We start from the raw sequence: 20,366 nt of genomic DNA, 5'->3' as shown, positions 1-20,366 counted from the left end.
AATTATGAGAATAATTATCAAACAAAGGCTAAAAAAAAACACTCTCTCCCCCTCGGGTTGAATAGCACAATTTATCCATCTCTGTTTCCATGACTGCTTCTCATGATGGTTGAAGAAATATATTTCGCCTGAACAAGTTTGCGCAAAGCGATTGCAATAAAACCAATTACCATGAAAAGAAAACTAAAACAAACACAAACAAAAGTAATCCGAATGCAGTCCACAGAGAGAAATCAGTGCAATGTCCTGAAGCTTATTTCTTTTTTTCCCTTCACCACAATTTGGAAGGAAGACTTTGATCATCCACTCTCCTGCATCTCACTCACCAGGAGACGAGGAAAAACAAAATCAGGGCATATAAGTTACGCCTTTCCACAAAGGGGAATGCAGAGCAGAGGAAAACGAGGTGAACTGTCACCAAAAGAAAAGCAGGAAACCTCCAGCCGCTGCGCTGCACACGAAAGAGAACCAAGGCGCCGTGTAAAGTGTCAAACAAAACAAGTCTTTCCCGACACACAGAGTGGTCTTCGGATTGTTACGACAAGAGAGGAAATGAAGTTGCTGGGGGGGTGTGTGGGGGGGGGGGGGACTGCCATGGATGGATCACGGGTGTCAAGATTAACGCCGACGTTACTTGTGTGAGGTTACTTGCTGCCCCTTTGTCCAAAAAGCCATTGGAATTCCTTTGCACCAAATCTTCAGTTGTTTTTTTTGTCATGGAGCCAAAGCCAAAATGGGCTTCTTATCAGCAGGGAGCAAACTATTTTGTCTCAAACGGTTTCCTTTTGGAGCACAGATATGGCATGCACATACGCACGCGAATAAGTGGGGTCAATAAACACACGCTTTCATCTCAAACATCTTCAAAAAGTTCAGCTGACGGGGGTTACGAGAAAACGTAAGAGAATAAAAGGCGAACGAATCTGTGCTGGCTCTAAAAGCATTTTCAGATGGACGAGAACAGCATCAAGAGCCACAATGAAGACATCGCAGGTCGGACATTCAAGTTCAAGTCGAGAAGGAAAAACATTTTAATGCATTTCAAGTGTCTAATCCATGGCATTATGCTAATTCATTCTCTGCATGTGTGGGCTGGATCCTGGTATGTGAAGATGAACACTAACACTAACAAAGGGACATAACGTACATTATTTCTAGCAAATTGCCCACAAAAAAACATCTTAACTCTTTTGGTTTGACAAATGGAAAATAGAAGGTAAGCTTTAGCTATAAATCACAACCAGACACGCTGACGCTAATGCAAGAAGAGGTAAAAACCGCAAAGGCAGATATAAACGAGAGGTATTCCAGAGGAAGAAGCAACAAATAAGGCAGCGTGTTTCTGTGCGTGCGAGCGTGATACCATCCGCGACATTTTGCAAAGTTAGCCACTGCTGCGATGGGATTACTGCTACCCGGAGGGCACAGATGGCACCGAAATCCTCGTGAGTCGTTCGGAAAAAGGTCACACACAAAATACGGGGGTGGGGGGTGGGGGGGGCGGCCTACTCCCCCGCCTACTCACTGCCGCTAACAGATACCCCGGGCTGGTTGCGAGTCGGGTTTGTAGTGCCTCGTCAATCAATTGTGCTTTTAAGTATATAAGAGGGGAACATGCCTTCCAAAATGAGATGGTGGCAATGGCTGTTCTCAATAAGAAGTTTGTGGCTGTTTGGGAGATTATTATCACAGCTCCTTTGTTTCCATGTTTGAAGGGACAGGAATGGAAGAGGAAACAGAGTGACGTCTTAAAACAAATGAGTGGCCTTGTGATCTAGTTTGAAGGTCAGTTTGGACCCTTTCCATTCTCCTCCCTCTCATTTATTCATCCCGCATGAGATGCTAGGCCTGTTGTTCTTGCATCCTAAGCCAGGAGACTCCCATTCTTATTCTGCCTTGTTTTGCCACACTGCTTGTGTCTGTGCATTTCCTGCCACCATACGGCTGCATCCCGCCCCCCCCCACCCCCCCACCCCCCGGGCGCTGGCTCCCTCACCAACACCATATGGCAAGGCCAACTAGACAGGCAGTGCTCACAGCGTCTTTGTCATTCCGGTTTTATTTGTGGCATCGTTCAGGATGGATTTCAGGTAATCTCTCTCTGGAAAACTGCGCAGCTTTGCAGTCCTAATTTCTTTGACAATTATGCAAACAAGATACAGAAAATATGCATACACAAGCATCTTGTTTTCCTGTCTGTTTTCATTGTCTCAATCAATGTTCTTTTCTTTTACGTTTTGATGATTTTTTTTGCCTCGATAAAAGGGCCAGATATTTATTTACATCTATGTGTGCATCATGAGGTCATCGTTTAAAAAAACAACAACTCCAAAATCCCCACTGCTACTCCAACATGCGACTTGTAAACTCAGAAAGCATTCACTGGGAACGGACTGGGGCTGACAGCTGGCAAACCAGTCACTGTACTGTGGGGAGCCATTGTGGTGATGACATGAGTCCAAAATCTCTACACCCACAAAACCTGGTGAATTACACCCAGGTGTGGATGTAAAATAAAGTCTGCATGGCTCATCTCTGGACAGTTTTTTCTGGAAGATTTAGAACCATGTTAAGAAACATCTCCTCCTACCTATCCAAAAGGAAGTCACCAGAAAAGCTGGTGACAGCACAGGTGAGCAGTGGGCTCATCCAGTCAGGTGCAGGAATGGTTTCCAGTATCGTATGATTGAAGGAGAGCTCCGTCAGTCATCGCTCTACAGTGCGGTGTCATTTTTTAACCGACCACAATGAGTCCAATTTTGCAGTTTGGCTGTGTCCAAAACGCAGAAATTGCAAAGTGCAGTAAAGCAGCATTTTGGTCAGCGCACACTGAACCACTGGACTGCAACTGCTGTTGCCCTTCACCTTTGCTTCACGACACAGTACCTCGTCAGCTTCGGAGTCGAGTTGAATTGTAATTGTTTGGAAGGAATTCAAAACTCGTTTTTTTTCTGTGGGGGGAGAGGTGTAAATTGAATTTCCAAACTGTGAAGTATGTGTTACAATGTGAAAATGAAGCTTCTGTGCCGCAGGGTAACAAGGTGAGAAGGTGTTACCACTGTTGTCTGCAAAGGCATCACCTTAATAATCCTTTTGCAAGGAAGATCTTGAATTGAACAGATATGTAAATGAATTGTGCGTTGAACCAGTCAAATTGTTTATTTAATCAATTCCATCTGCCCACATGAGATTCACACATAGAGCTCCGCATCTTACCAGCGTGCAAAAGCATTATGTAGTTACTGATACCGGCGTCAACACATGTGGCGTGACGGTAGAGTCAGCACCACCCCTGACATCTGTGACTGATTACAAGTTGTTATGTGCCGGTGATAAATGTGTGAACACGAGGCGGTGATGAATTTAACACAGCTCCCCGAGGAACCCAAGCCTTCCATTACATGCCTTATTACTGTCTCTCCCTCCTGATGGCTTAATTGATCCTTGTGGGCCAACAAAGTAAACGCTCCTCCGCCCATCCAGAGATCATGGCACCTGATAGGAAGAAGAATACAAGACAAATACAAAGACCGCAGCAGCTTTTTAACCCAAATGGCCCCTTGTTCTAAATTCTCCCGTAATATCAAGCAATTGCTGGACCACCAAGGTGAATGCAGCGTTTTATTGCGGAACATCCTTTTCATTGGATGGATGCACCTTCGTTTCGCTCGGGGGAGACAACGGGAAAATAGAGGCCACCGGTGTGATTGGCATGTCCTGCTGCCTGGGCTTCCTCTGCTGCGGTGCGTGCTAAACTGAGCGACATCATGGATGAATTCCGAGGAGAAATGCAAAGCATGGCAGAATAGCACCGACAGAGGTTGACCACAGCATATGCTGCCACTTATTATTCCCCATGTCTGTATTTATAGCAGGGAGGGGCTTGATTTAGATCTGCTCCATCTGGTGATTTGGTTGTGGGGATGTGTGCCACATCCTCTGCTACAGTGTATTCCCCCTCCGTGGCCCCCGCCCCCCCCTACCCCCATATCCAACACAGTCTGCTTACAGGCCTTTTAATTCAAGAAGATGGTAAGTGAGATAGCAGGGGTGTCGCTCCTCTCTCCGTCTTCCTCTCTGACACCAGCTGCTGCTACTGCTGCACAGTTTATGATGCTGGCTGGGAGGCATGGGGATGAAGAGGTGGGTGCGGAGCCTGTGGAGGTGAAAAAAAAATCCCTCCCACTTTCTGCGGTGGTATGCAAAGATTCCACAGGCGGCCTCCAGAGCCCCTCGCCTTCCACAACCCTCCCCCAGCCTCTGCTCCCATCAACCTTCAGCAGCCCCTGAAAGGGAGGGGTACAGAAGGGTGGAAGTAACAGAGCTGAGGTTTGGGGAACAGAGGAGTTAGAGGCTCATTAAAAGCCATCCTTACCCACAGGCTTCTATGTCTGGATCTCTTTTCACCTTTATGCAAGGACGTGCATGGTTTTAAAGCATTTGCATCTACAAATGAGGCAAGTGTAGGTGGCAGTGTCTTTGATAAGTGTTAATGCACAGGAAATGTGGGGCAGGAAAGCAAGCTACAAAAAGAAGATCTTTCTGATCCAAAGAAGCCTCAAAAGAAAAAACCCACACACTGGCTTGCTCCAACGTGGAGAAATATGAAATGATCTGTATATTCCAGAACATTTCAGCAGCACAGACGTGAGCCCATTTCCAGTATAATTATATTTGAGAGATCGTAATACCTCTTAATGGGAAGGAAAGTCATTCCAACGGACAACTGGTAATGTGATCATCTACCCATGACTGACACTCAATTCAGATCTTTCTTTAAAAGCCCTTATTTCATTACATCTAATGTATTCTGTACTCAGTTTGCTGGTGCAGGGAGAAGTGGGTGAAACGAGGGAAGGGAAGGCTAACGATGAGCCGTTATCTCCAATGCGTCGTTTCATTTTTCTGCAGAAAACCGGGCAATTTCTGATCTGGTGATTAATCAGCATCTGGTTTCAGCTGAAACGTGCCGTTTGTCTCCTTCGCTCAAGTGTTACATTGAAGTTTGTTGAAGCTGTATTTGACTTCCTCTCAGAAGGAACAAACAAGAGGTCCGGGCCTCAGGCAGCTTTGCCAGGGGGCGACCTGTCATTCACTTTGCCACGGCTGCAAGAGTTTCTGAGTGTACTTGCCAGAGTAAATAACTCGCAATGAAGCCGGGCCGTCTGTCTGACGAAGCTTTAATGCTGGATTTACACAAACCCGAATAATAAGCCAAGCAAATACTGACTCGCAAAGATTCCCACAATGCTGCTGAAAGACAGACTGTGAAGCCCTCAAACTAGTCAGACGGATGCATTCTGTGATAAAAAACAAAAGCCCCCAAAATGATTCGCAAACACTCCTTTGTCTTCCTGAATTTGAGCTCAGCCGAGCACAAACACACTGTTGGGAAGCATCTTTTGCTGCCTCCGCACCATGTGCCTGTGTTTGCGTTACTGCGAGAATGATTGTTTGCTCTAATCTGGCTACGCGACAGAGCCACGGCGGAAATTTGCAGGGCGAAGACAAAAATATAAAATGTCGTTTCAGCAAATATTTATGTGCGATATACGAGCCGCCACCAAATCGAAAAATGAAACCCGCTGGTGGAAAGAAACAAGAAATGGCACAAACAGCGGAGCCAGGGAAACCTAACCCCGCAGGCTACTTGCTCACCGTCACCTCTGAGAGACAACGCGGCCACGCATGCTTGTCGCCTCCGAGGAGGCTGGAGGCTCCCCGCAGGGAACAAAAGGGGGTCGGTCATCAGGGTTCAACACCCCCTCGTTGCTCTGCTACCAGTCTGGCCTCCGCCTGCAGCCTTCAGTCTTGAAGACTGATGAGGCAATGGTGCTGGGCCCCGGGGGCCCCCCTGGCTCCCTGCAGGGACCTCACTATCGGGCTGGTAGATTAGGTCTGGATCACAGTTGACGGAAAGCAACGGGGTGGTGCAGAGAGGAGGCCGAGTGTTTCTTCTCGCTGTACTTCAGGAGCGGAGCAGCAGACGTGTGATCCTGGGCTTGAGTTTATTCCGGATGAACTAAACAAAACTAATATAAAGGACACATACATCTATTGCTGGAACAATCGGTCAAAACAGTTGGTTATTTAAATCGACAGCAAATTTAAATGTGACCGTTTAAAATGAATATATATATTTACATGCTAATGCAGTGGTCTGCTGGTTGGATAAAGCAAGCAATTTGAAGGCGTCACCTCGGGCACAAGTAAATGAGCTGCAGCCCCACACTTATTAATATGGATCATGCAGCGTTTTGTGTGCGCGCCGCTTAGGCCACGGGAACATAATAATAATAACAGATTGTCCTTTCAATGTTTAATATTATCACTGGCGAGAGACCGCATTAGCAGCCGCTCAAGCGACAACAGCCCAGTTCCCCAGCATGTTCACCCCACCCATTACTACTTCCCAGGGATTTATAGCCGGCCATATACATGCCAACGAATGGCGGTCCCGCTCTGCACGCGGCACGTTGCCCTTGGTTAGGTGTTACTTCTCAAGCTCAAGGTCTAACAGCGGAGCAATTACCACAAAGCCGTGAGACAGAGGAGGATGTGAGATGATGGCATGTTCAGCTCGAGTGCGAAGGAGCAGAGGTGTGTGTGTGTGTGTGTGTGTGTGTACGTGGGGGGGTTTCAATTGCTTGATGCACAAATTGGGATCTATTAATTGAGTTTTAGGACATAACACAAAGTCAAAAACCGGACCAAACTGTCGCATGTGAAGAATTATAAAAAGAAGAGAGACATGTGTTGGGAGAAACACACGCGTACGCAGCGAGGCAGCCCGAAGCTATTGATCATCAAGTGCCAAGTAGCGGTCAGTCGGTGTATATCTCGTCTCACCGATCAATAAGTCCTGCAGAAACACAGCGTCAAACGCCACGGGCCCGGTGCCTGTTTGAGTCTCCGCCCTGCACCATCCTGCCCCTCGCCTCCAGGGGGGGGGGGAAGCACGCTCAGAACAAAGCCTCAGAGAGCTGGGAGCCCGCTAAGCTTTGATCTTGGTGGTTGCTGATCACTGTGCATCGTATGGCAGGAGTCTTCCAGCCTGGTGAGAGCCCATCAATAGGCCGCTGACTGTTGGAATGCTTTGGCTCTACGACAACACACCTTTGAAATCCCATGGTACAAGCTGTCTGCTTTTGAAATGTTGTTTTGTTCACTTGGCTTCCAGGGAAAAAGGATGTTTGTGAAAACTCAGGGGAGCTTCTGAAGGAAAACTTGTTTTTCTATTAAGATAATCCCAAACTCTCAACCAGAGAATGCAGGTACACACGCTCCTTTTTACAACTGAATGGATGTCGTCGGGGGAAGTCTCCACGAGCCCGTTGCCAGTATCCGGCAGACGACCGTTGAGGGAAAAAAGTGCTCAGCGCCTCTCAAGTCTTTCACCCGGAGTCTCTAGAGGATAAAGAGCAAAGCTGTGGGTTGACCAACAACCATATTTGTTTATTTTTCTTCAGTATGCCCTTTCCTTTGGGCTGCAGGCCTGAAGCACGGGCAGAAGAGCAGGCAGACAGTGTGAGATTCACCAGGGTTTAAAAGATCCAAACCACTTAGAAATACTCGTTTGAAAGGATTGTTGAAGTTGTCAGATTCCATTTGAAACGTGACATTTGACATTTCCATTTGTTGCTTCTGTTTTTTGCTATCTTGCAAAGACACATGTTTTCAATACAAAATGGACGTTTTAATATAGTTGTATTGATGCTTTACAGTTATATAACTGCCAGCAGCTTTAGAGGGAAACTCAGACACGCTATGTATGCTGTTTATTACTTTCTCACACTGAAATATTTATTTCTGAGAAAAATAACATTTCGCTAGTAAACACGAGATGTAAAGTGATACTTGTGCAAAACTCAGTTTGACAAATCGTACGATTACATCAACCGATAGATCAGGATTCAGGTATTGATGAAGTGGGGCGGGGTTTTTACACATTACACCGATTTTTGGACCATGCTGCTGTTGCATGAATAACAATACGGTATGTTACATCCTATTTTACAAATTTAAGAAATGAATGTTTATGCCGAGCCTTATGTCACCTTACACTTAGGCCGGTAGCCCAGGCGTGGATTGGATAGACCAATATGTCTCTGCAGAGCAGCGGGCTGCAGAGCACCTACAATTCCCAGTTCTTCCTTTATAGTCTGACCCAAAAGTAGACGGGAGGGATCCGCCAAGATGCATAATAAAATCCTGCTCATATCCGAGAGGACAGTTCCAGTACGGATCAACAGCCAGCAAGGCCACATGGTTTTCGGCTGTTTTTCATCTTGTTTCACAGGCATAATAATAATGGATGGAATGCACTGCCCGGAGGTAAGTGGAAGCTAAATGATCTCAGAGCTCCAGACAAGGTGGAGGCTGGAGGATAAGATGCTGAGATAAAAATGGACATATAGTAGCCAAAACCAAGAAGGGTATTGCAGGGTATCTGTGTACCACACAGCTGTCTCTGCTTTTATTGACATTCTGCGCATGCAGCCTGGGTCGTGTTACGGGGTGGCTTACAGAATGACCTTGATGTCACTGCTGTGCGTGGGTGATGGGCAGTGCAACTACTGGATGACAATGTCGAAGTTGCCTTCTTCAATAATAGCCACTTCTGCCACACCGCTCCAGAGAGCTGAGGCAGTTACAGATGTCATTTTTGGGCGGGTCAAGAGACGGACGTTGGATGTAACACGAAATCAAAAATCTGATATCAAGGAGGAAATCAAATTATTACAACCTACTCGTCCTCCACTCTTCTGTGGAGCTGCTGTTTTATCAGCAGGCCTGAGTGCCCAACTTCTCCGCTTCTATTATCTCCCTCTTTGCACACAACTAGCCATTTGGCATCCCCCATGAGTAAGGCTGAGTGCTTCCCCGTTTGAAAAAGAAAAAGAGAAAAAAAATAGAGAGAAATGCACACTCCGGCCAACCACTTATTCTGTGATTATCTTCAAAAGTCAGATGGCAAGCCCATCACGGTCAGGCTGAAACACGTTGAGCAGACAAGCTTTGAAGGACTTCACAACCCGATTCAGCAGATCTCTCAGAGATCCAGAAATGCTGGGAAAAATAACACCGACTTTTGACCTTGTCAGAAGAGTCCGGCCACCCACAGAAGCTCCGTTGTTATGACAAGCAATCAGCGGAATCTTTTTATTTGTCTGAAATGATCCCAGGAATGCATACCTTGTGAAAGAGCCAAATTCAATACAAGCAGCCACCCCTGACAGCTTGCTAATGCAAGCCATATCTTCAGTTTTCAGACCGGAGGCAGCGGGAGTCAGGGAATGGAGCCCTGACGGGAATGCCAACAAAGGACCAGCATTAGAGTAGCACTATCAGGACGGTCACGATAGCGACACATTCACTAATGATCACGTCTTAGCTGGCGGGGCAGGAGATAAGTAGATGTGAGTGATCCCACTGGCAGCGGTGAGGTACGCTTCACCTCCCATGGGCTGGGCTCGACATATAATCACGCTGTAATTACAAATGTTCCCCTCTGCTTCGCCCCGAACAGGTGACACCTTTGTCTTTAATTGTGTCTGTTAAAAACATTGAGGTTCCCTTCTAATTTCCCCATGCAAGGGGCACTTACGCGCTGTGGCGGTGTAGAGGCGTAAATCGAGCTTCATGTGTTTCATGAAAATCAATGCTTTGTTCAGATGTTGGATACTAGAACAGCACAAGCATTGCCAGAAAATAATAATAAAAATAATTGGATCGCATTTTTGCTTCTGAATGGATTTAAATTACACTTTCTAGCGAAGATATATTTTATATGAAAGACACAAGACCAAGAATACAAATGATGGTAATCGGTGTTTGTATTATCCTGGAAGCTACACGCTGATGATTGTTGTTTTCATTATGTTGGTGAGTCTATACAGCAGGGGAATAAGTCACATTTAATAATTTTGATTCATCTACACCCTCTGCTTCTCCCTTCTCCCCTAGAGACAGCAGCTCGTGAGCCAGCCTAAGCCATAGCTGGAATATGTGATTGAAAAGCCCCGCGTTGGGTCACACTGTGACTCTAAATAACTGCTGTGCAAAGTTTCTGTAGTATTTGGATGTGACGGCAACTACAGCCGGGTCGCTGTTACCACGGGGACCCGCAACTAGCCCACGGGCCGGGAGCCGGGTGTAGTTAGCTCGTCTGGCCTGGGAGAATAACACCGGGGGGGGGCTCAGTCTGGTCCAGACACAGAATATGTGCAGTGGGCAAAGTCACCCAGCCGGATCAAAGAGTACCTTTGTTCTCATGCTCCCCTTCTGGAAAGCCGCAGAACTTTGAGCACTCGCTTTGTGTTTCAGTTTTCTGAGTCATCTCATTTCTGTTCAAGCAAACACACTGCGCTTCATGAGTCAAGCAAGACTCAAGCTGAAACAGAAACAGATAATATGTGACTGATGGGAATAAAGGGCATGCGGGTGGCAGAGGAGGGGGCGGAGTGGGCATGGAGGGCAGGTAAGGAAAGAGAAAAGGGATCGTGTCATCATCTCCACCTACCATGCAGCTATTTTTAAACTGCACCTCACACATCTCTCCGGTTCAAACTCGTTATTATTATAGTTCTAACAATTGTCTCGGTGTGTGTGTTTGTGTTTAACAATAGCTTCCCAGAGGCATACAGGTCTGCACAGCTCTTCCACCGAGCTGTTTTTCCCACATCAATCCTATATATGGCCATCAGCTTGCTGATCTTTCCCAAACACATACAAATATGGGTAGAGCACTTCTGCTGTCCTGTTTATAGCCTCATCCGGCTCTCTTGGAGCATTCCAGAGACCTTGTGTTATGCTTTCTTGGAACTGCATTTTGGACAGAGCGGCTCAAAATACATCCAGCCAGTCTGTCTCATGGGCGCTGCATTTTGTGCGCTCTTATTCCAGAGCACTTTCACAACCTTTGTCTGCTGGCTGGATGGGGTAAATGCCTGATATCCAGGCTCCTTCTTGCCTTACAATCTGCTCACGGAGGGTGCAAATTAGCTTTTAGAGCTTAACTCCAATCAGCAGAATGGTGGTGTCGGTGTTGTGTCTTGAATCTAAAGGCAACTTGCTAACTTGTTTATCTTCAGCCACAGAATACTGACTACAAGACTCGGGGGATTTCTCCAAATGTTTATCCTCTTTCTCCCTCCCTCCCTCTCCCTCTCTCTCTCTCTCTTTCTGCTTCAGGTCTGCACCCCTTGCTGCTGTGGAAATCAGATACTATAAGGGGGAGAGCACACCCAACTGCAGCTGACTAGCTGGAATGAGTGTCTGGGAAGCAAAGCAGAACGGGAATCACACTGTGTCGCCTTGGAGCCAAACACTAAACCCCTCCCCTGTATCCACAAGCAGAGAGCAGGGCCACAACCTGGAGAATGTTCTTTAGCTTGTGTCAGCCTTATAAAGACTGAGGCATGCACTTTTTTGTCTTTTCCTGTGACATAATTTCATGCGGCACGATTACAGGTTTGTCCTTTTATGATAATGACGGCAGTGACATTTTGCCCATTACCACACCGAGGTGCCTTTGATGGTGTGTTTTCTGCAAGGCATCAAATAATCCCAGGATGCACATTCCATTCCTTCAAAGCAATTCTTATTTGTATTGATCACTAAAACACAGAAGCGCTCATCCTCTCAAGGGCCTTGCCCCCTCTAATTGTGAATTCATCACGGAAAAATCCTTGCCTCCGTTTGGACGGTTGCAAGCGAAAAATAGATTTTACCCTGCTCCTTCAACCACAACAAGAAGAAAGCTGCGGAATTTATTAAACTACAAACAACACTTTCTCTTGTGCAACACTCATTAAAAGCCTCAAATTAAACTGGAAGTGGTTCTAAGTATGGGGGGCACTTTGGTATGGGGACGGGGGGGCGCCAGCATATATTTACCCAAAATTCCCTGCATTACTTAAGGCAGACGGTGAAGCCAGGCCCTGGCGTCAGCACACGGGACATTAATAAACTCTGCTGCATGCAGGCTAAACTCACGGCACTCTCCAACAAACCCAGATGGACGCAGGAAGCAGCAACTTCACGCTATGCAAGAGCACATGTCCCTTTTCACGCATGCACCCACCAAGTCATCAACAGACTGAGGGTCACTAGTGACACACAAATGCACGTGCACAGGTGACACCGCTCCTCCTCTGATCTGATCTCCAGCTGCCTTTTACGCCACCTTCACCTGTCCTTGTTGTGTTAAAGCGACCCTCTGAGGGGAAAAGCTTCGTTCTCGGAGACGCACACTGACCCTGATCTAATTCATCCCGAGTCCGAGGCGACTCTTTTCCACACATTAACGCCCATGAGAGAGAGAGAGAGCTCTGGCTCTTCAGGCAGCTCCTGATTCTTTTCCTAGCCTCGAAGGGATGTGATGCGGGAGATGCTCAGACACACCAAGTCAAATTAAATGGGACATCCAGGAGTCAAAAAGGAGTAAAATGGCTCGTTCTAATATATAATATAACGTAATATAATATGACGTATTCATTGTTTTAGGAAACAATAATACAATTACTGTGGATTCTTTTGCCAATAATAGACTCCTCTCTTGGTTGTTATGGGCTGCCAATTTTATTTGTAAATCAGCCCATTTTATATTTCTTTGCTGTCCTGCTATTTGACCTATGAGAAGGCAGCATAAAAGGAGTATTGACCCCACATTCCCCCTCACTGGGAAGAACAGGCCATAATTAACTGTGGTGTTAAAGGCACGGTGCCTCTGAGACTGTAAAACAGGGCGTGCATACCGAGCAAACTACTTCATCCCGAAGGACTCAGGCCCAATCCATCCAATCCATACTTATTCATTTATTCATTCGACTCATGGCCTCCGACTCCCTTAGAGATGGATAACAGGTCAAATGTGGCCTTTCCATCTTACTCAACTCTAATTATACACAACATGTGGGGAAGTTGAGTTCTTTCTCTTGTTCTCCCTTTGTGTTCCTGTTACCACTGTCGGGTTTTATCTGCCACAGAAACGAGGACTCGGATGGCTCAGAGCGTGAGAGGGGTTTAGTCTTGTATCGCTACCTGTGACTCAAGTCTTGCTAACTGTAAGCACAGGCTGGGGCACTGACACCAAACATGCCCTCCTCAATGTGTGTCACCAGTGATACAGAGAAGCGGAGCCTCCACCATCTGTTAAGCATCTGCCCCGAGCAGTGATTCACACGTATTCACTGCTTTAGGTGTCAGCGGCAGAGATGTGAAACGTGTCAGCAATTACTTTCCTGACTGCTTTGCCCGGTCTGTTGGAGCAGAGAAGAACATCTTGGATCTAACTGTTCCCAAGGAAGATAGTTTGCTTCGTTTCGTTTTCATTATATATTTTAGTTAAATGTTAGCAGACAAACTAAACTAAGATGTCAACCTTGGTTAACATCATATCTGCTAAACAGATAGTATCCTCGCAGATTATTGTGATTGTATAGGAATGCTGAACTAGCATTTACTTTTTAGCTGTCCCGGAACCAGCCATTGTATTGTTGCTTGGCAATCATTTTTAAATCATCAAATTGCATTTTCCCAAATGAATTCATCCCCCTTGCAACTCGCTTTTTTTTTATTTTTATAGCTGCATGATGTCAGGCACAAATGCAGACACAACAGACACGTTTTCTGGAACAGTTCTGTTCCAAGTGAAAAAAACAACCCGATATGCAGTACGCATGCTACTATGGCAGTGAAAACAACGACTTAACAGAGGAGCAGACTGAAATAACCCTTCTGTCTGTCCTTTGGTTGCCCAGACTTCCTGTTTGACAAAACTAAATCCCCATTGGTGCTGGGCTTTCCGCCACGTTTCTGTCTCACTCTTTTTGTTTTGTTTCATCCGTTCACTCTTTCTGTCAGAGCCCACGATCCACTCTTTAGGTCACTGGGTCCTGGCACAATCACTTATTTTTGGGACTTGACCGACGTGTGGGGAAGATTGAGGAAAATAGATGGAGTAGAAGAGAGCAAAGACACACGAAAAGTATTATGGGAAGGTGAAACAAGGCTGAAGTGGGAAGTTAAAGACTGAGAGCGTTGGAAATAATACTGTAACCCAAAAGGCAAGAAGGTCGGGAGGGGGAAGGAGGGGGGGGGGGGGGGGGGGTGTTCATCCCTAGAAAGGTGAAGGAGAAAGATAGACATGGATGTTGGGGGAAGTACAGACTGCCTGTGGTGAAGAGGCTTCGTTTCACAGCTCGGACTCCAAACACGCTGGTGACGATGTTAGTGGGGGTTTTAGCTGCTGGGCTCAACGGGCCCACTGCAGTGGTGCAAGAGGTGTCTGCCATTTAGGTGATCAGAGAGGAAGAGACGTCCACTTTGTAACCATCAACACAGCAAGAACAACGTTGAAAAAGGCTTGTGTCCTATCAGAAATATCGAGTGGCGCTAGCTTATTAGTTTTATGCAATGCCTACGTGGCAGATGAGACAGTGTAGTCCATCATCGTCACATCAAACTGCCAGGTCTTTTGAGAACAAAAGGACGAAAAAGGCTTGTCAGGGAATATTCATCCATCGCCGTGGAAATGTCACGCGACCCGACATGACAGTCAAGGGACGCTGCCCCAGAAAGACCCCCCCCCCACCCCCCAGGACACATGAGGTCTTCATCCCAAGGCCTCCCTCACGCGGGGATGTGATTTCTTTTGGTTTGTACCTCTTGAACAAGAGTGCTGGTGGTGAGAGGGAGGTGGAGGCTCGCATTCTGGGACTGGGTGGGATCCAGCTGGCAAGAGCTCACAAAGCAGACACAAGGACGGAGCTCCTGGCTGTGTTGGTATGGCTCTCAAACAGGACAACACGCCCCTGTGCCAAACAGCCCTTGGCAACATCACGGAAGCCGAAATTGCAGTCCATCTGTAGTTTATTTACATCTTTAAATGTAGCGCTCGCGCCCGTGCCCTTGACATGGATTTTGCGGCACGCAGGTGAGCCGAAAATATTTCACGTGTGCTTCGTCCTCGCTTCGGCCCCATAGTGCTTATTTACTGACATCGCACACCAGTGAGGGCAAACCAGATGCTGGCACAGAGACGTGAACAAAGCCAATCAACTTGCAAACACAATGGAGAAGCTTTCCCAGCAGGCAACACTGCCAATTATTTGATGGTTCAGATCAACTGCAGCTTCGCCAGTGGCAGGTGGGGGTACGTTTTTTAACTGGCGTGGCCAACAGCCCTGTGCACCATATGGAGGCTTTAGACCCAGCGCGCGGATTGTTTCACCCACAGACACGTCCTTTCGTTCAGACAAACCGGCGTGTTGGCGTTTCATCAACTAAATGATGAATTTCTACTTTCAGTCTCTCTAGAGGGAGTTTCAATTCCGCTTTGAAGAGATACAAAACAAAAAAAAGAGAATCGGAGGATAAACGTTTGTCATCTCAAACTGAGGGATCTTACATTGGAGCATCACAAAGGAGAGATATATGTGGATAAAACTCACTTTCCTCTCATCTCATTAAAGGTCCGTCAGAACCCAGGGGTAATATTAAATGTAACATGCATTAAATGTCTCTAATCAATAATAGATGTTTTAAGCCCATCACAGCGCGATAGCATTGTGTAGCATTGGAAATTCCTGCTAAAAACTGTTAAGAGATCTCAGCACTTCTCTCAACAGTGACAACAATTGGACTGTATAGATTCCCTGCTGACTGTCCTTATATGGCAGTGAAATATGCCCTGTTGGACTTTTTTCCACCTATTTGAAATAAACCGTATCCAGTAGGTCAGCACCTCCTCACAAACCACCGCTGCTCTCATGAAGTGCTGCTTTCATCAAACAAACGGCCCCAACAAACTGAGTGCAGCCGATAATGCATCACATTGTTTGTCCTGTTATTTCGACTTCAATTTGAAGGACGCGGCGGTCGAGCACCCCCTCAATAAAAAACACATACATAGACTTCACCTTGCAGCTTGGCCCAGCTTTATCTCCTGACATTTACAGTATATCAAGACTTCAAGTGATCTCAGTGCATTCGTCATTCTCTCCGGGTAAAGGCAATATCATTTAGTGATTTAAGGCATCTTTTGGAACAATGCTTCATCCCTGCCTCCCTTAATGTGACATGAGACGTTATTCGGGATCCACATATAGCGAATCAACCTCTGGAACCGTTGTTTTGGAGATCAAAGAAGCTTTATTTGATTGATTGGCTTCAAAGGGCAACGGGTGGTAGAAAATGTGAAACTCTCACTCTTGCACAGACAGCCATTCAAAGCCTTTTCTTTTAAAAAATTTGGCACCCAGCTTTCTTTTTCAGCACGGGATTCTTTCTCTTAACTTCAACTGCACCCCCCCCCCCCCCCCACGCTGACTATCACCTAATCACTCATAGGTGATGGAGCAGACCGCCTGTCAAATCATGGGGCCTGTCAAAGTGTCAGTCATCATGATTAAATCAATCATCAGCGATCAAATAGCAAAATGTCAAAACAGAAATACCAGTCATGGGCAGAGAAGAACGAGAGGAAACAAACACCCCAAAAGACACCAGAGGATGGATCATTTAAAAGGCAGGTCATTGTGCCGAGGGGAGCTACAGAGTATTCCAAAAGGTACACGGAGGGCCTGTATTGAGCCTGGAAAAGAAACGTTAAACAGCTTACCCCCCGCTGTGCACAACGGTGCTCGTGGAACCAAAAAGACAAGGCGGACACTGCAGGGGGGGGGGGGGGGGGGATCAAAATCCCTAACAACCAAATCCAAGTCAGAAGATCTTTTAATGTCTGAAGCTACCGTCTGTGCCACAGCAATTTAAGACAAGAAATTACCACACAGGCAGTTGTTTAGTGTAAGCAGCACACGGCGCTATAGGGCCTTTGATTTATGAGCCAGAACAGTCTCATAGTCTCATGCTCAGACTGAAACTCTCTGGCCTGTAAAGGAAATTGGGGCCTTTGCCATCAGCAATTAACCAAGTCTGGAACACAAGCGGACTTGGAGGGAGCAGCATCAGGGGAGGAAAACAACAACACGAGTCACAAATGTCTGTGATTGTTCAGAGGTACTCCTTCAGTCCCATCAAGCCTCGATAAATCCTTTCTGTTCTAATCTATTTCATTGGATTGAGACAAATGACAGGAGCGTATTGAACAGCGTGTTTTTTTTCATTCGGGACCCACAATAGGAGCAGACGAAACACAAAAGGAGGATGACATCACATCTGGCGAATACAAGATGCGCTTGTGTCGTAGCGAGATTCTTGCTTAATGAGCAGTGAATAAAGAATTTTTCAATAATCAGATTCCTTATTTTCTTTTCTCCCGCTCTCTCCCAATTTAGCCTGACATTTCAACACTGTTAGCGAGCAGTGGAAGGCGATGTCCGAAGCAGCCCAGTGAGCTTCCAAATTGTGTCACTTCCAATTAGCCCTTGTGAGACATCTCTGCCCTTTGGCTCACCAGTCTTCAAGTTTAACAGAACCGAGTGCTGCCCCTTGTGTTGGACTCCGCCTTACTTTGCACCCCCTCAAGCTAAATTCACGTTGAGGCTGGATTTGTGAGTCTACGAAAAAAGACAAATCGCATGAAAGTAGGACTTTTTATTTTTAATCCTATAACCAAAAATAGCCCCTTGCTGTAATCTCTCCTTACATAAAAGTGCACATTTGAGAATAAGCCAGCCAGCCTTCACCTAAATCATCCTTCGTATTATACATCATTAATACTGACGTTTCGAAAGCAGCTAAAAACTGCCGCACGACACGTTGTGGTAGTCCTCTGTAGATTTATCCGTCTGTTTAAAGAAAACCGGCAGCTCTGTCAAACCTGCTTTTCCGTCACATCACTTTTTAAAGCCGGGCTGAAGTGACAGGGATTGCAAATGGCAGAGCGGTGAGCCACGGCATGCGAGCAAGCATTTTAGAGTTAATGAGAGGGCACCGCAGCATCTTCAACTGGGGCGGAGAAACTTGCAGCTTCCCCGGAAGACCTTCAGACCTGGCGAGCCGGGGAGAACACGAAAGCAGCGCCGCGCGTAAACAAAGCGGATGCCTCGCGGACGCCGCATCCACTTGTTGTAATCAAACGATTCCTTTTTCCATCATTTCGTCAGTCAAATTAAAAAGCAAAGACATGAATTGATGCCGGAATTTGTATAAGTAAAATAGATCAAGCTGTCTTAATTGAAACCAAAGCCGAAGCACACACACCAAATCAACAATTCAGTTCACAGATGTGGCATTGTGCTTTTTATGTCAACAGGCTTATTAAAATGTTTACGCTAATCGTGTGCGGTGTTTTTAAACTGCAGTCAGGAGTCATGAAATGTCAACTGGCTCAATGTCTTTAAACAGGCTCCATCTCTTATGGCTTTTGAGCTTCTCTGGGCTTACAGCAGGTTTATTGTGCAAGAAAACTGGAGCCGGAAGTGAGATGTTCACAGTTATCAACATTTCTATCACTCACCAATGTAACCTCTCCTTCCTGACAAACCACATTTAAAACCAATAAGCTAATCACGACCATCAATATTTCTCCGATTTCCATTCAGAATTGCATGTAAATCAATGGAATCTTTCAATGCAAAGAAAACCACCAATGCTTCTGCAATGTGAAAGATCAAAACTTGATAGCTCGGCTCCAGAAACATGAACTCACCTCCAACAAACTGAATGCCGCCGGCCACGCGGCCGATCGTACGGGAGATGAGGTCAGAGATGCAGCAGCCCATGAGAGCTGTGAGGGCCACCAGGAGGAGGAGGCCGCACCCCACGCCTGTCACCACCGTGCAGATCCTCCACTCCAGGCTCGGGATGCCGAGGAAGGAGGCGTAGCGGCCGCACTGCTCCAGCATCACCGTGGCGTGCGTCTCCTCGTCCCTCACCGGGTAGGAGCAGCGGCGGAACGGGCCAAAGGACACTGGCTTGTCCATCTGCGTCCCCAGCAGCCAGTAGGGCATGAAGAAGCCGACGCAGGAGGCGGCAGCGCAGAGCAGGGACAGCAGGGCCCAGATAACACCAGTACATGTCAGACTAGACGCCATGGTGAAGAGCCTGCTCGCTGAGCTAACAGGAGTTATATGAGCAGTCGCAGTGTGGTGGGAAGCCTCGCAGTGAGCATTTAACACTAGCAGCCTTCACCTCCTCAGTGACTCCCGGCCCCTGTCAGGAAGGAGGAAGAGACACAAAAAAAACAAAAGTCATCTGTGAGAACAATCTGTTGGCTTTTGTGATTTTTTCCTCCTGTGCTTTTTTAAAATGTTATCTAATTGATGAAGGACAGATACTAAACAAGACCGAATTTAGTAACAGGCACAGTTATTCAATATCTGTGATGAGCTTGGATTTTATCCATGACTAATAGCAAACACAATTAATCTTTTATCTAACTCAAGTGAGATCAGGGCAATATTTATTCTCTTTTTCTTTTATAATCACTCTGGAATGCGAGAAAAAAAAGTAATTAAAGTATTGTGGTTAGTTTGCAGAATTCATCCCTGAATATGCATAGTAATAATAACAACAGGAAGGCTGTTAATGGAACAACAGGCATTATCAAGGATGGCACATGTGAATTTAGTTTTATTTTGAAAACAGTGTCAACCCTTCTACAAAACAGCAATGACATTCATATGTTAGACGTACACAATATCAGAGCAAAACCATAACTACTGTGGTGCTATAATAACATATGAATTACCCAGTAAGTACAACAAAAACTGAAAATAGTTGAGGCGCAGCAGCCATACGGGAACATTGATATCGCAGAGGCGTTTCGTTGGTGGGTGACCTCACGGAACATGCTGTATTATCGCAGTGCTCACACCGTCGGAATGTAAATCACGGGAACAAGAGGGAAATAAATGGAAAAAGACAGCTTACATGTTGGGAGGTGTGCGGAATGAGCTTATTCCCATCTGCGGACTCCAGCTGTGTCTCAAAGCAAACTTTTCTCCAGTCGAGGAACAGAGAAGAGCGAAGAAGGTTGATTCCTACCGATCAAAAACAAAAAGTCACCGCAGAATCCGCTGACAAGTGTACCACTTCCTCTTCATCAATATATTCAAACGAGGCAAAGCTCAATTATTCACTCCTGCGCGATAACGTGCAGCGCGGACTGAATGAATTCCCAGTTTCTACATTCCTGCTCAGAGAGATAGAGAGAGAGGGAGAGAGAGAGAGAGAGAGGGGGGGGGGTTAGAGAGAGTGAGAGAGAGATAGATAGAGGGAGGGAGGGAGGGAGGGAGGCGTGGAGGGGGCGAGTCCATGAAACTCTCTCGGGGAGGCGACCATCAATCACTCAAATCCCCACCCAGAGGTTGGACTCACCGCTACTATCATTCCCCTCATGCTCACGGTGCATTCAATGAAGCTCCGTAAACTGCTGGACTTAAGTATAGCGATCCTGA

The 20,366-nt window shown here is 46.4% G+C and overlaps 1 protein-coding gene across 1 annotated transcript in view; it reads right to left on the bottom strand.

The window, feature by feature from the left end:
• The window catches only part of LOC119217115 (LHFPL tetraspan subfamily member 6 protein), a 35,435-nt gene extending 15,337 nt beyond the window's left edge, over positions 1 to 20,098 (bottom strand). The window contains exons 1-2 of the mRNA XM_037470508.2: positions 19,840 to 20,098; positions 18,617 to 19,119 (exon numbers count right to left, since the gene is read on the bottom strand). Coding sequence (XP_037326405.1) covers positions 18,617 to 19,001 — 385 coding nt within the window. The 5' untranslated portion in view covers positions 19,002 to 19,119; positions 19,840 to 20,098. The remainder of the gene's footprint in view (positions 1 to 18,616; positions 19,120 to 19,839) is intronic.
• Positions 20,099 to 20,366: the final 268 nt, after the last annotated feature.

The sequence above is a fragment of the Pungitius pungitius genome, chromosome 3, assembly GCF_949316345.1.
Source record: "Pungitius pungitius chromosome 3, fPunPun2.1, whole genome shotgun sequence".
NCBI lineage: Eukaryota > Metazoa > Chordata > Actinopteri > Perciformes > Gasterosteidae > Pungitius > Pungitius pungitius.
This window is presented reverse-complemented; position numbering and strand designations above follow the sequence as displayed.